The sequence below is a fragment of the Lepisosteus platostomus genome, chromosome 5 (assembly GCF_059453375.1).
Source record: "Lepisosteus platostomus isolate fLepPlt1 chromosome 5, fLepPlt1.hap1, whole genome shotgun sequence".
NCBI classification, from domain to species: domain Eukaryota; kingdom Metazoa; phylum Chordata; class Actinopteri; order Semionotiformes; family Lepisosteidae; genus Lepisosteus; species Lepisosteus platostomus.
In genome coordinates, this window is record NC_142615.1 from 21210752 (window position 1) to 21224679 (window position 13928).

At 50.3% G+C, this 13928-nt stretch overlaps 2 protein-coding genes across 4 annotated transcripts in view; one reads left to right on the top strand and one right to left on the bottom strand.

Annotated features, from left to right (window-relative positions):
• Window positions 1-318: 318 nt before the first annotated feature.
• LOC148664774 (uncharacterized) lies at window positions 319-7468 on the bottom strand. Of its 3 annotated transcripts, none has more exons than XM_088631541.1 (7): window positions 7405-7468; window positions 6201-6240; window positions 5270-5463; window positions 4791-4945; window positions 3807-4195; window positions 2808-3016; window positions 319-2073 (listed from the first exon to the last, which is right to left on the bottom strand). In XM_088631541.1, exons 2-7 carry the CDS (start codon window positions 6214-6216, stop codon window positions 1861-1863), a joined length of 1176 nt encoding a protein of 391 aa, XP_088487667.1. In that variant the 5' UTR covers window positions 6217-6240; window positions 7405-7468; the 3' UTR covers window positions 319-1860. The 3 variants fall into 3 exon arrangements, with proteins under 3 accessions (XP_088487667.1, XP_088487666.1, XP_088487668.1); XM_088631540.1 differs by having other exon boundaries at window positions 7280-7436; XM_088631542.1 differs by having other exon boundaries at window positions 319-2168; window positions 7280-7434.
• Window positions 7469-13622: 6154 nt separating this feature from the next.
• Window positions 13623-13928, top strand: part of LOC148664775 (uncharacterized) — an 8882-nt gene continuing 8576 nt past the window's right edge. Inside the window, exon 1 of the mRNA XM_088631544.1 lies at window positions 13623-13718. The gene's annotated coding sequence lies outside the window, so the exon portion shown is untranslated. The remainder of the gene's footprint in view (window positions 13719-13928) is intronic.

Sequence of the window (13928 nt, forward strand, 5' to 3'; positions counted from 1 at the left end):
TCTTCTCTCTTTTTGTGCATGCTATTTAAATGTACAGGAGTGCTGGGTGTCCATACAAAATTCCCTCAGGGGACAATAAAAGTCTTATCTCTTTGCTGGAATTTTTTTTTGCCCATCTGTTGAGAGAATTGAAGTGTGAAAGAGCGTGAGGTGTTAAAGTAGCTCCTGTCAGGTTTATTATATTGCTGTTGCTTTGTTTGAATATACTGTTATCTGTTGTGGGAATTTAAAAAAATCATCTGTGTTAGTGTGGGTGTTGCTCTGTAAATGGCTGACTTAGCTTTTAACTCATCATTCTGTAAGGTACAAAACAGAGCAGAAGATATATAGGACTTTATTGATCCTGAAGGGAAATTGATGTGTTACAGCAGTCCAAGACAAGCCAAAAAAACAGAAAACCAGACACCAGAATAGACGAAAAATTAAGATGCGTACAGCAATACAAAATAAATATTAAAAAAATCACTTAAATAGAAATATAAAAGACTCTTTTCACAGGTCCCAGGCTCTTACACAGTCGGGTCTCCCTGGGGGGCGGCGTTTATTTGAACATCTCTCCAGGCTCCGTTCTTGTGCCTGTGTCTTCTGTAAGTCTCTCTTTCAGCGAACTCAGAGCAAGAGCTGCTGCCCTCTAGTGGTTACTGAAGTAGGGGAACGAACTGACATCACCTCTTCATGTGGTTGAAGCAGCTGGAGTCACATTAGAACATCCCCAGATAGGGTGGACATAATACGGTCACTACTGTCATGAGTCTGTTATGCAGCTGTCGATGGGAACATATTAATATTTAACTGAAACTGCTTTCCAGTGAACATTAATACATGCATGAACTAATACGAATGTCATTTAGTAATGGCGAACTTCAATGTCTGTCTTTGTTCGTAGCTGTATTACAGCTGGTGAATGTAGAGCCATGTGCGATGTGAGGGCGTGGTGTGTGAGAGTGGGTTTTCAGAGATCATGGGGAGCAGAGCGATCTGAAATGAAGGAAAGGCATGTTTAACTGGGGTGTAAACCTGAAATGTGTTCGGTCACCTCTGAGTGTCAGTTGAATAGATGTGTTGTCTTTTGTAATTTGGATGGGACTCCACCCTCTTGGCTCTCAGGGTAAAGCAGGGATATGGAGAAAAGGTTGTTTAGTCAAATGGAGGGGTACGTTTGTACCCCACCCCCACCACCCTTTATGTACAGAGGAGCCTCCTGTCCTGACTGGAGGAGCTCATCCAGGTGTGTCTGGAGAGAAGCCAGGGTCTCGGCTTCCACCACAGGGATGGGCGGCTTGTTCCACACCCCCGCCCCACTCTGTGTACAGAAGACCCTCCTGTCCTGACTGGAGAAGCTCACCCAGCTGTGTCTGGAGAGAAGCGAAGGAATAAGCTTCAACAACACGGCCGGGCAGCTTGTTCCCCAACCCCACCACCCTCTGTGTACAGAAGAGCTTCCTGTTCTGAGTGGAGGAGCTCACCCAGCTGTGTCTGGAGAGAAGCCAGGGTATCGGCTTAAACCACAGGGCTGGGCAGCTTGTATCACAGACGAGACCATTTTATTGTGCAGTTCCATTATTTTATGCCATACAGATGGGGATCAGGCACATGAATTACACCGTGTGTGGGGGATCCCAAGTATGACATTGTGGAGCTATGTGACAGTCACCTCCCTCACTTAAGCTGTCCAAATGCCATTAATGAACATAGTCAAAAAGGTGCATTTGAAATTTTCTGCAGTCACACTAGAAACATGGACATAACCAAACCCCCCTGCTGTAGATTAGCAACACCCTAGCCTTGATCCTAGTCTGCATGATAACCCCTCACCAGAACCCCAGGAGCAGGGAAAAGCGATTCCCATCCTCCATGACATCATAAATCACCACATGACATCGTCAAGAAACTAGACAGATGGCCAAACAGGGACCCCATTATAATGCAGGAAGCGCAGAGGCAGTGAGGGAGCTCTTCCCGGTCCTCGTCCTCCTGCCTCAGACTCCGATGGCCATGTCCTGGGAGAGGCTCAGCTGCTCCAGCTCTTGCAGGGCCCGGTCGTACTCCCTCTGCAGCTGCTCCGCAGACAGACTGGAGGGGCGCAGGGCCAGGAAGCTGTAGGCGTCTTCGCAGTGAGAGAACTTCTCCCCAACACTGGAGCAGCAGGCACACAGCACCTGGAAGGACTGCAGTGTGCGTGTGCGCAGATCAATTGTGTGTATGTGTTGCATTGATGTACACAGTACAAATGTGTAGTGTGTATACAGTATAGTTGGGTGTAGAGTGTGGTTGTGTGTATTGTGTATACAGATCAGTGGTGTGTAAAGTGTGTATGCATTGATGTATGTAGTACGAATGTGCATGCATGTGTAGTGTGTCGTTGTGTATATTGTGAATACAGATCAGTTGTGTGTACAGTGTGTGTATGCGTTGCGACGATGTGTACAGTATGAATGTGTGTGCGTGTGTAGTGTGTATGCGATGTGTTGATGGATATAGTACGAATGTTTGTGCGTGTGTAGTATGTATACAGTATAGTAGGGTGTAGAGTGCGATTGTGTCAGATCAGTTGAGTGTATGCATTGTGTTGATGTGTACGGTGCCATTGTAGTCAGAATGTGTGTAGTGTGCATTTGTTCACAGTGTGTAGATGTGTGGAGAAAAATGGCAGTTATTAACTCTAAAATGAATGTCTGTCCTAAAATATCGTAGTTTCCTTATTTCCAGCTACTGTAGAGAGCTACCCGTCTGACTGACGGAGGCTCCCACTGAAATTCGGGAGAGAAAATCACACCACCGATCTGCCCCTCTGCCCCTCCACCCACCTGCTCCGCCTCATCCAGGCTCTTCAGGTACTCCTCCTTGAAGTCCTGGATGTAATCCAGGAAGCTCTCTCCCGCCTCGGTCTTCTGCCCCAGGCTGGCGATGGCCACCCGAGCCGTGTCGCAGAAGTTGTGCAGCCTCAGCAGGATCTGCTGGACGCGGGACAGGCAGCGCTGCACCTCCTGCAGCTGCTTGGGCTTCCCGAGCTTCCCTGAGGGAGAGGGAGAGAGGGAGAAGGGTGGGCAGCAAGCAACAGGCACAAGGCAGGGTTCACCCTGGACAGGACAGCAGTCCATCACAGGACACACACACACACACCCTGGACAGGACAGCAGTACATCACAGGACACACACACACTCACGCACCCTGGACAGGACAGCAGTCCATCACAGCACACACACCCTGGACAGGACGGCAGTCCATCACAGGACACACACACACACACACTCACACTCACACTCACACTCACACTCACACTCACACTCACTGGACAGGACAGCAGTCCATCACAGCACACACACCCTGGACAGGACGGCAGTCCATCATAGGACACACACTCACACTCACACTCACACTCACACTCACACACCCTGGACAGGACACCAGTCCATCATAGACACACACACACACACCATGGACAGGACGCCAGTCCATCACAGGACACACACACACCATGGACAGGACGCCAGTCCATCACAGGACACACACACACACACCATGGACAGGACGCCAGTCCATCACAGGACACACACACACACTCACACACCCTGGACAGGACAGCAGTCCATCATAGGACACACACACACACACGCTGGACAGGACGCCAGTCCATCACAGGACACACACACACACTCACACACCCTGGACAGGACGCCAGTCCATCACAGGACACACACACACGCTGGACAGGACACCAGTCCATCACAGGACACACACACACCCTGGACAGGACACCAGTCCAGGACCAGGCATGGACACCCCCCTCAATCGGCACGCTTACCTATTTCCACAAGCACCTGGGAGTAGACGGCCTGCATGCGGTTGAGCTCGGCCGCGTTGTCCCAGATCTCCCGTGTGAGGCGGTTGTCCTGCCCGTAGAGGTGGCGCAGCTCGCCCTCCAGGGCGCTCAGGCGGGCGTTGTTGCTCTTGTCGCTGTAGGCCCAGCAGCCGCCCTGGCGCCGCCTCTTCTCCACCAGCTTGTCCTGGATCTGCCGGCCCACCCGGGCCTTTTCCTCGTTCAGGCGGGCCAGCCGGTCCTTCAGGGCGTGGGCCTGCGCCCGCAGCGCCTCCGCCTCCTGTGTCTTCTTCTCCCTCTCCTGCTGCTCGCTCTCGCGGACCGCCTTCACATCGCTGCAGGTGCTGGCCACGCTGCCGTTCAGGCTCTCGTACCTGCGGTCGAGAGAGAGAGAACAGGCAGGAGGAACTGAGTCTCTTTAGTCTGAAGAGTCTGTCCCACACCGTCAGGCTGGAGGAACTGAGTCTCTTTAGTCTGAAGAGTCTGTCCCACACCGTCAGGCTGGAGGAACTGAGTCTCTTTAGTCTGAAGGGAGTGTAAAACTATCTGAAAGCATTTGAAAGCGGAGAACAGAAAACACCTCTTTGCACAAAGTGTGGTGGGGGTGTGGAACAACCTGCCCAGCTCTGTGGTTGAAAACTGGCTACTTTCGCACCATTGCAGCCTCGGATCCATGAACCATTAAAACTGGCTAGACCGGTTAGAAATGAAAAAGAGGACTTGGCCCTTCTTATGTTCTCACGACAGAGAAAAACGAGTGCCTTGGTGGGGGGAACGAACGTGAGACTTGACGTATCGTTCAATAGCCTTTATCCATTTGCACAGCTGTTCAGTTCAACCCTTCCATCTTGAGACTGACTGAACTCTGATTAAAATGATGAGAATGATATTTAACCCCCTTTCCCAAGAAAGCATCAACAGACCCAGCAGTCGCAGCTGGAATTCCCCAGAGAAAATAAAGATGCGTACTTTTCCACGACGTTCTGCACATCGGAGCACATCTTCTGGATCAGGGTCTTGGAGAGCTCCAGGCTGACCCGGGCCGACTGCATTTGCTGGTCCCTCACCGCCTGCCGAATTGCTGGGAACACCCGTTTCATGATGTCGGTCCCCACGTTGGCGCACTTCGGGGGGGGGTGGAAGAACCGGAAATGAGAGAGAAAGGTAAAGTTACTTGTTCCCCACCCCCACCACCCTCTATGTACAGAAGAGCCTCCTGTCCTGACTGGAGGAGCTCACCCAGCTGTGTCTGGAGAGGAGCCAGGGCATCGGCTTCAACCACATGGACTGGGCAGGTTGTTCCACACCCCCATCCTTTGTGTACAGACGTGCTGCCTCCCCACCCCCATCAGTTTTAAATACACTTCCAGGCAGTGGTCCACTACACGAGCATCACTATTAGTGCTGATGGGCCAGCAATAATGATATTTAAAGGGCGCGTTGCCTACCTGTAAAAACGTAGCCGCCGTGGAGATGCACAGCTTGCGCGACTCCGTCCCCCGCTGGTGGACTTTGGTCTCCAGATCCGGGTACTGGCAGAGGCTGAAGTAGGACACCTTGAACAGCACAGCCGCCTTCTGCACCACGGAGACCAGCTCCTGGAGCTGGATCACCGACTGCACCGCGTGGAAACCGGCCTGGACTGCGGCCGCACTCAGGCGGAGGGAGAGAGAGAGAAACCGGACAGGAGGCCGCGTTAAAATCCGCCACGGGCCGCCGAAAACAGCCTGGCAGACGGATAAGACAGGAGGGGAGGAGAGCGTTCAAATGCAGCTGCCTCGGCCGCTGCAGGAAAAGCTCGTCCCAGCAACAGGGAGGAAAGAGCCGCGAGTTTGCGCCATTCCCGAAGGGGGAACCACAGCGCTGTTTTCACTTAAATCCAAAAATAAAAATTAATTTTCTAGAACATCGATGAGGAAATGGTGGTAACCGAGATCTAATAAGCGGGTCTTTTAGTAGTAACGAGTAACTTTTTTTACTAGTTGTTTGAGGACGCCTCATTGTTGAAGAGGGCCGAGCCGCTGATAATTCGGCCTTTTTCCGCCAGAGGGCGCCCTAAGTCCTATCAGACTTCCATCAGGTCTACGCGTTCCCACAGTTGAAGCCATTTGGACATAAGGAAGAGATTCCCGAGGATAATATAACCAGCATGTAACCGGGAATGTTTTGGGGGGCATTTATTTTCGATTTTGTAAATTAGATCTCACTTGACGCTGCTCAAGAACGTCATCTTTGATTTTCTCAGACTTCCGTCCTTATAATATAACGGGATGAGAAGTTCCTTCATTTAACAGCGTCTGATCTTTAAGCCGACTTGTCACGCACATGGCATGCAGTCGGTGATCCTTTTTTCGACCTCGGAGGTACCAACACACTTACCTTTGTTCTCCGCCATTTTTGTTTCTGATCTTCTTTACTTCTGGAAAAGAGAGAGACGGAGATTAAAATGTTTTTTTTTTAAATAGCTTGGTTTCTCCCTCCCTCGTCTTTTAAAAAAATCTGTGGTCAGTATGTGCCGTTCCTTTCCCTGCATCTCTGTCACCCTAAGCGTCACCCAGGCGGGGCTCCACACTGGTGGGGGGTGGAGGGGATCCCCGTGAGCTGGAGAGTCCGGAAAGGCGCTATATAGGTGTAAGGGGGTTGAATAATATGACCTGTACCCCCCTTTTGGGTAAGAGGAAACTTTTTCCAGGGTCCTTCATTATAGGGGCAGCTCCAGCATGCGTGTTTGCTTCTTCGCTGGCGAGTAGAGGGTCGCTGGTGTGTTTCTGCCAGTGCCTCGCTGTATCTAATGAATTAATTCCTTATATACAAAGGGGCGGAGCGCGGAGCGGTGACTCTGTGCCTCAGGGTCTGCCGGTTCCAATCCCGCGGCCGGCAGAGGAAGCCCTTCACCCCAACTGTTCCAGAGGTGCTGTATAAATGGCCGACCCTGCGCTCTGACCCCCAGCTCCCTGTCTGTGTATCTCACGGACATCTCATCTTATTTTATAGCTGCTGCCTCTACCGCGTTTGCTGGGGATCGGAGTGAAGTTGCACATTCCTACTGAATGACAGTTCTAGTGCTCTTCACGCGAGACAGGGGAACCCGAAAGAAAGCCACGCGCGTGTCCCTTTTTAAACCTTATTGCGTTACGCATCGGTCATTAAAACCCCCCACAGACGCAGATCTGAACCTTTCTGATTGGAACAGGAACCCCGAGACACCCACAGCCCTGCACCGTGAAAGAGTGCGGCGGGGATTCATTCCACGCAGAAAAGCAGAAACGGACACACACGCTGGGTTTTTTTTTCTGTCCACGTTTCGGCGTGAAATTAACTTTTAAGCCTGCTTAAAACACACACACACACAGGACAGGACACCAGTCCATCACAGTTCACACACACACACTCCGTGCTCGCGTAGGATCGGCGCGTCCGTGTGACCCTGGATCGTGGATTAATATCGGCGTACCCACCCCGACACACAATGCAGAGCAAAACCCGCAAACCCGCAGGCCGGCCCGATCAAGCGCGTCAGCACCGGTAAGCTGATCGCGCGGGGCAGCGGCCACGCAGAAGAGGACCGAGCTCAAATACGCACCGAGGAGCTGCTGGAAACGCGCATAGCCGGCTGCGCTTCTGAAAAGGATCTGATCTTCGCAGCGTGATAGGAATAAAAGCGTGCGAGAGGAGGAGGAGGTGGGGCAGGTTGGTGATACAGACCTGTGTGCGCGCGGCCCCGCCTACCCCCTCCCCTCGAACCCCTCACCCCGCGCGACACGCAGCCTTTCCTGCTGAAACGGGTGATTTCTGAAGAGGTGGGAGTTTTCCAGGCCAGTCAAGATAAGAACAGGCGTCGGCTTTCCTCAACCGTCCGCTGTCCAACCCGTCTGTGTCTCTCGGGGCGCGTCCCCAGTCTCTGTCGTGTCCCGCCTTAGCTTCCGTGTGAACACACCTGCATCCACGAGGGGCCCGTTCAGCCCGTGGGACCCCTCCGCCCCCTGTTTGCTGGTGAGGAATTAATTGTTCCAAGGAGCTCATCTAGCTGTGTCCCGAGAGAGGCTTCAACAACAGGTTGGGCAGCCTGTTAATAATAATTAATAACTCCTTACACTTCTATAGCGCTTTCCTGGACTCTCCACTCTCCAGCTCTTCCCAGGTCACGGGGATCCCCTGCAGCCCCACCTGGATGATGCTCCAGTCCGCTCAGCACACAGCAGCTCTCAGTGGGGAGGAGAGCAGAGGGATGAAGCCAGTTCAGAGAGGGGGGTTATTAGGAGTCCATGATGGGTAAAGACCAGGGGGGGAATTGGGCCAGGAGACTGGGGTAACACCCCTACTCTTCTCCAGAGGCACCCCGGGATTGTAAATGACCACAGAGAGTCAGGACGTCGGTTTGACGTCTCATTAGTTTTTCCCAGGAGTCTCCCCTCCAGGTACTGACCAGGCTCCCAACTGCTGGGCTCCAGTGGGGAGGGGGCTGCCAGCTGGGAGCTGCAGGGTGAGCTGGCCGCTGGCCACACCCCCCACCACCCTTTGTGTAAAGAAGCGCCTGCTGTCCAGTTTTAAACCCACTTTCGTGCAGTTTATACCCCAGCCCCGGGTTGTGCTTCACCATGAGCAGTATGATACTGGGGAAAAACTGAAACTGGACGCCAGCCAGACAAACTGAATCCTTATTTTTTAGATTGACTTCTGCACTCGCAAATGCTGACTGTTAACATACCCAAATGTGATTTTAAGAAGTTCCCCGATGGCCTGAGGCTATTTGGATGACATTTTGTTGAGATAAAGACGAATTAAATGAAGCAGGAAACAATGATCCGCAGACCTCAATTGAACCGAGCCTATAATATAAATTCAATCAGACTTTCACTCTTTTCCAGGATTCAGCACCATACGTGCTGATGGAGTCTGTGAGCAGAATCAGTGTGTAACCCTGTACCCAGATAGTGGCAGGAGCTGTGAACTCCTGCTGCATTCACATGCTAAGCTCTAACCTTCACGCTGGCTTGAGCACAGATGCTTCTCACTTCCTGTCCCAAATTCCCAAATGGGGAATGTTTACACTGAACTCCTGACAAGAAAGGAATGTTTTAAGTGCTTTCCGAGTCCTGGGAGTGTCCTGAGAAAGCTACCTCAAAGACAGGAGGGGGAGGGTGTAGAGAAACGTGTATATATAAGCTGTGTAGAGGCATGTCCCCTCTGAGCTACTACATCTACTATAGTCCTTATTGTGGTTCCTTGTATGCCTACTATAAAGCTTGGCTGGACGAACGGACACTTCAGGCTCGAATCTCTTGGTTTCTACAATGCCAGCTGATCTGCTGGAATATCGTCAAGTATAACAGTGGCTAGGACTTCGATGATCGTTTATGGTGCGTATTTTCATATCTGCACTTTGTTAAACACAACAATATGATCCTAATAAAGCTTAGAAGATCCGGCCTTTTCAGTATTTAGGAGTTAATTGATCTGAGGAGCTCATCAAGCTGTGTCCTGAGAGAAGCCGAGGTTATCGGCTCCCAACAGCATAGCTGGGCAGCTTGTTCTCCACCCCCACCCCCCTCAGTGTAAAGCAGTGTCTCTGTTTCTCAGTTCCATTTGCCCTTTCACGGAGCTCCTGTTTCTCTGATCTTTTTCAGACATCCGCTGGGTTGACGTCGTCCCCGGGGCCTCAAGGGAAGGCATGCTAAGAGCATCCTGCTAACAGAGGCCACTGCTGGAGGGGGTGGGAGTGTTGGAGGCCAGAGGCGTGTTCTGGCATGCCCCTTCAATAGCTTCAGATCACTCCAGATCATCTTACTGTGGCTACTGAGGTGGACACACCCCTCCTGCTCATGTCCTCTGGCTTTCTGTGAGTGTGTGAGCCCAGCCGTCTCCGTATTGAGCACTGTCTCTCTTTCACTCGATATGAGAGCAGGTTTTTGTTTTTTTTACTGTCCTCCAGTTTGGTATTTTGCCATGTTAGTATTAATTTAAAATTATGCCAAAAAAAAAAACGAACTGGATTTTTATTGTGTTCCAGATTCTTGTAAAGCAGAGTTTTTATGATTTATTTTTTTATTTTTTTATTGAGCCCACTCCTGAAAGGTAAAAGGACTTATCTTCTGTAGGACTTGTAATCCAAACCTCCAGACATCATGAATGTAGTAGATGATATCAGTCTGAAGTTGACTCCAGCTGTGGAAATCCTGATATTCGAACATACTGTACACTCATCCCTCAGGAAATGGGGACCTTGCTTACGAGTACTCTGTCACTGACAAAACATGAAACAAAACATTTTACTGTCAGTGTGGGACACCCCCTTCAGACTAAAGAGACTCAGTTCCTCCAGCCTGTCAGTGTGGGACACCCCCTTCAGACTAAAGAGACTCAGTTCCTTCAGTCTGTCAGTGTAGGACACCCCCTCTGCACACACACACACACACACACACACACACACACACACACACACACACACACACACACACACACACACACACACACACACACACACACACACACACACACACACACACACACAGCAGTCCTTCCAGGTGCTGTGTGCCTGCTGCTCCAGTGTGGGGGAGAAGTTCTCTCACTGCGAAGACGCCTACAGCTTCCTGGCCCTGCGCCCCTCCAATCAGTCTGCAGAGCAGCTGCAGAGGGAGTACGACCGGGCCCTGCAAGAGCTGGACCAGCTGAGCATCTCCCAAGACATGGCCATAGGAGTGTTAGGCAGCCGGCTCCTTCCCCACTTTCCCGGCAGAAGGAAGACGGATAGGTACTTTATTCATCCGGTAAAATTCAGGTGCTACAGCAGCCAGGCACAGTCAACACAGCACAGTACAGATGTAGTAATACAGTAATACAGTAATACAATACAATAACTAAATGAAATGGAATAAAGAATTACAAACAAAACAGAAAAGGCACACAAAGCAAAAAAATGAATGTACAGAACACAAGGAAGGTGTAATAGACAGTATAGATATTACAAACTCCCAAGCACATTGCAAAGAGTAGGTAACTATTGAACAGTTGTGAATAATAAATGAATTTCCCATTCCACTTCCACCTATTGCACTATAAACCAGATGTTAACAGAGCGCCAGTAACACAGAGCATCAGTTGTTACAGAGGAATCAGGTTTCAGGAGTACAGGTATGGTGTTGCAACAGGTCAGTGCCCCTGCCCCAGCCCAGACATACTGTAGTTGGGATGTAAAGTCTTATGGCAGAAAGCACAAATGATCTTCTGTAATGGTCCCTGTTGCACCCTGAGTACTGGGAAAAGCTCTTTCACAGCTACAACACCTCTGCTGTTTCTGCAGGATAGTTAATCACTTGGCCCTGCTAGGCAGTCTGTTTACTTTATTGATGTTAAACAATCAAGCAGTGTTTAACAACTGGAGGACCTCACCCAGTCTTTTCTCAGGACACAGCTGGATATCGGCTTCAACAACAGGGCTGGGCAGCTTGTTCCCCACCCCCACCACCCTCTGTGTACAGAAGAGCCTCCTGACCTGACTGGAGGAGCTCACCCAGCTGTGTCTGGAGAGGAGCCAGGGTATCGGCTTCAACCACAGGGCTGAGCAGCTTGTTCCCCACCCCCACTACCCTCTGTGTAATGAAGAGCCTCCTGTCCTGACTGGAGGAGCTCACCCACCTGTGTCTGGAGAGAAGCCAGGGTATCGGCTTCAACAACCACAGCTGGGCAGCTTGTTCCACACCCCCACCGCCCTCAGTGTAAAGTAGCGTCTCAGTCTCTGAGTTAAAATTTGCCCTTTCAAGGAGCTCCTGTCTCTCTGCTCTTTTTAAGACGTCCGCTGGGTTGACTTCATCCCCGGGCCGGAAGTAAAGACATTTTGAATGTATAACAGAGGACAGTGCTGGAGGGGATGGGAGTGTAAGAGACTGGGAACATGCTCTGTCAGACCTCTTCGACAGCTGTAAATCATTTCCTGCCACAATCGAAGCTCAAGTCTGCACAAGTCTCTGGCACTCTGTAAGTGGGTGAATCTAGTCGCTTCTGTCAAATATTGGGTCTTTTTTTTAACATGATTTTAGAACAGGTTTTGTATTTCATTGTCCTCCATTTTGGCATGTTTCTATGAATTTGAAATATGTTTTCATGTTGTACAAAAAAGTAACTGGATTATTTATTGGTCCCAATTCTCATGAGCAAGTTTTGTGTTTTATTTTTTTACTATTGCACCCACTCCTGAGCAAAGCGCTTATTTTCTGTAGCTTACAGTCGAAAGCTTCAGACATCATGAATCAAATAGGTGATATCATTCCGATGTTGACACTATGGCTGGAAATCCTGACATTAAAAGTCGGACTAAAGAGACTCAGTTCCTCCAGCCTGTCAGTGGGGGACCCTCCCTTTAGACTAAAGAGACTCAGTTTCTTCAACCTGTCAGTGCGGGACACTCCCTTCAGATTAAAGAGACTCAGTTCCTCCAGCCTGCCAGTGTGGGACACTCCCTTCAAACAAAAGAGCCTCAGTCCCTCCAGCTGGCAGTGTGGGACGCTCCCTCAGACCCTGACATGTACTCTGTCTGGTTGCTGAAATCGCCGTACATTGCTGTTAACACACATGACTCTGGTGATTTCACTGACACTTCACAGAAAAGGCTCACGTGAGCCCATGTCCACACAGCTGCGTACATTAGTGAGAGAAACACAGGGGGCTGCTTGTGTCAGAACACTGTAATAGGGTCTGCAGGAATGCCTCCTGGTAGAGGTGTCTGCCGAAGGGTGTGGTGGTAGAGCAGTCCAGACCCTGTGCATCGCCCCCTCCACTCAACTGTCCTGCCCCCTCAGTTTTGGACAAAAGGACTTTCACCTACTTAACTCGGGCCCTAAAAAAACAGATGTGCTTTGTCAATGGTCAGATAATGAACACGAACCCCCGAATTCGCAGGTCCTGCATCGGGCTGTCTGATGTGCCGGAAGAGCTATCCGTCCATGAACAGCACCTATTCCATGGTGTCTGCATTCCTGGGTGTCAACATTATTATAAAGCAGCTCGAGAAGGTTTCCTCTAGGTAACAGGTAAGGACAGGTAACGAAAAGAGCAGCAAGGCAGCGCAACGTTTCAGCCTGAAGAAGGCTCCACGGCCCGAAACGTTGCCTTTCTTTCCTTTGTGGCAGGGAATAAACCCCTTACGTCCCTTTGCAGCATTATTACGATCTCGAGGGCTCGGGTGGACCGATGCCTTGCAGGAGTTTATCCTTATACTTAAGAGTCGTTCTATAACGAGGACCGTAGTTATCGGAATCTGTGCCTGCTGTTTTCTTAATCTGGAGGGGGGACTCCTGGGAAAGCTTAGGCTGCTGCTGGGAGAGGTGTTAGTGGGGCTGCACACTATTGGGGCTGGAGGGGATCCCCATGACCTGGGAAGAGCTCTGAGTGGAGGGTCCAGCAAGGGGCTATATAAGTGTAAGCAATTATTAATTATTATTATTATACTTCAGGACATACAGCTCCACTTGCAATTATTATTATTATTATTATTATTATTATTATTATTATTATTATTATTATTAACGATTCAGAACGTCGGTGCATTTTGCTACTCCTGGCAATAATAAAAATAATCGCACGGGCGCTGGTGAACGTGAAACCGGGCTTCCTCGCTCAATGCCAGATGGCTCATCGGTATCTTCGATCACGACCATCAGGGGCCTGGTTGTGAAATTCTGCTGGGGCAGTCACAGCAGCTCTGTTTCACTCCCCCCCTCCGAATTTCAGACGGCCCCCCTACAGATTTTTCCCCTGGAGCAGTCTGAGTAGGGGCGGGGTTCTGCAGCCCTGCGAGCCTTATATGGTGTTTCTTACCTGTTCGGAGCACTATAAAACAGGCTCAGAGAAGGGCACACTGTCAAAGTCCTCCGGGAAGAGCTGAGAGAGCTTCGTACAGCCGTGAGTCTAAAGGCTTTTTTTATTAATATGCTCTAGGATGCCTTACTATATCCGTTTAGGCTCCGTTGTCCCATCTGCTGCCTTTGCCATGTCCTTTCGATTTGAACCAGTCAGGCTTGCACTCCTCCTGTCTCTCCTGGTCTTAATGTGGGGGGAGGGGTGTGTGTGTTTTGTCCGCTGGTCAAAGAAAATGATTAGTTGTTAAGAGGA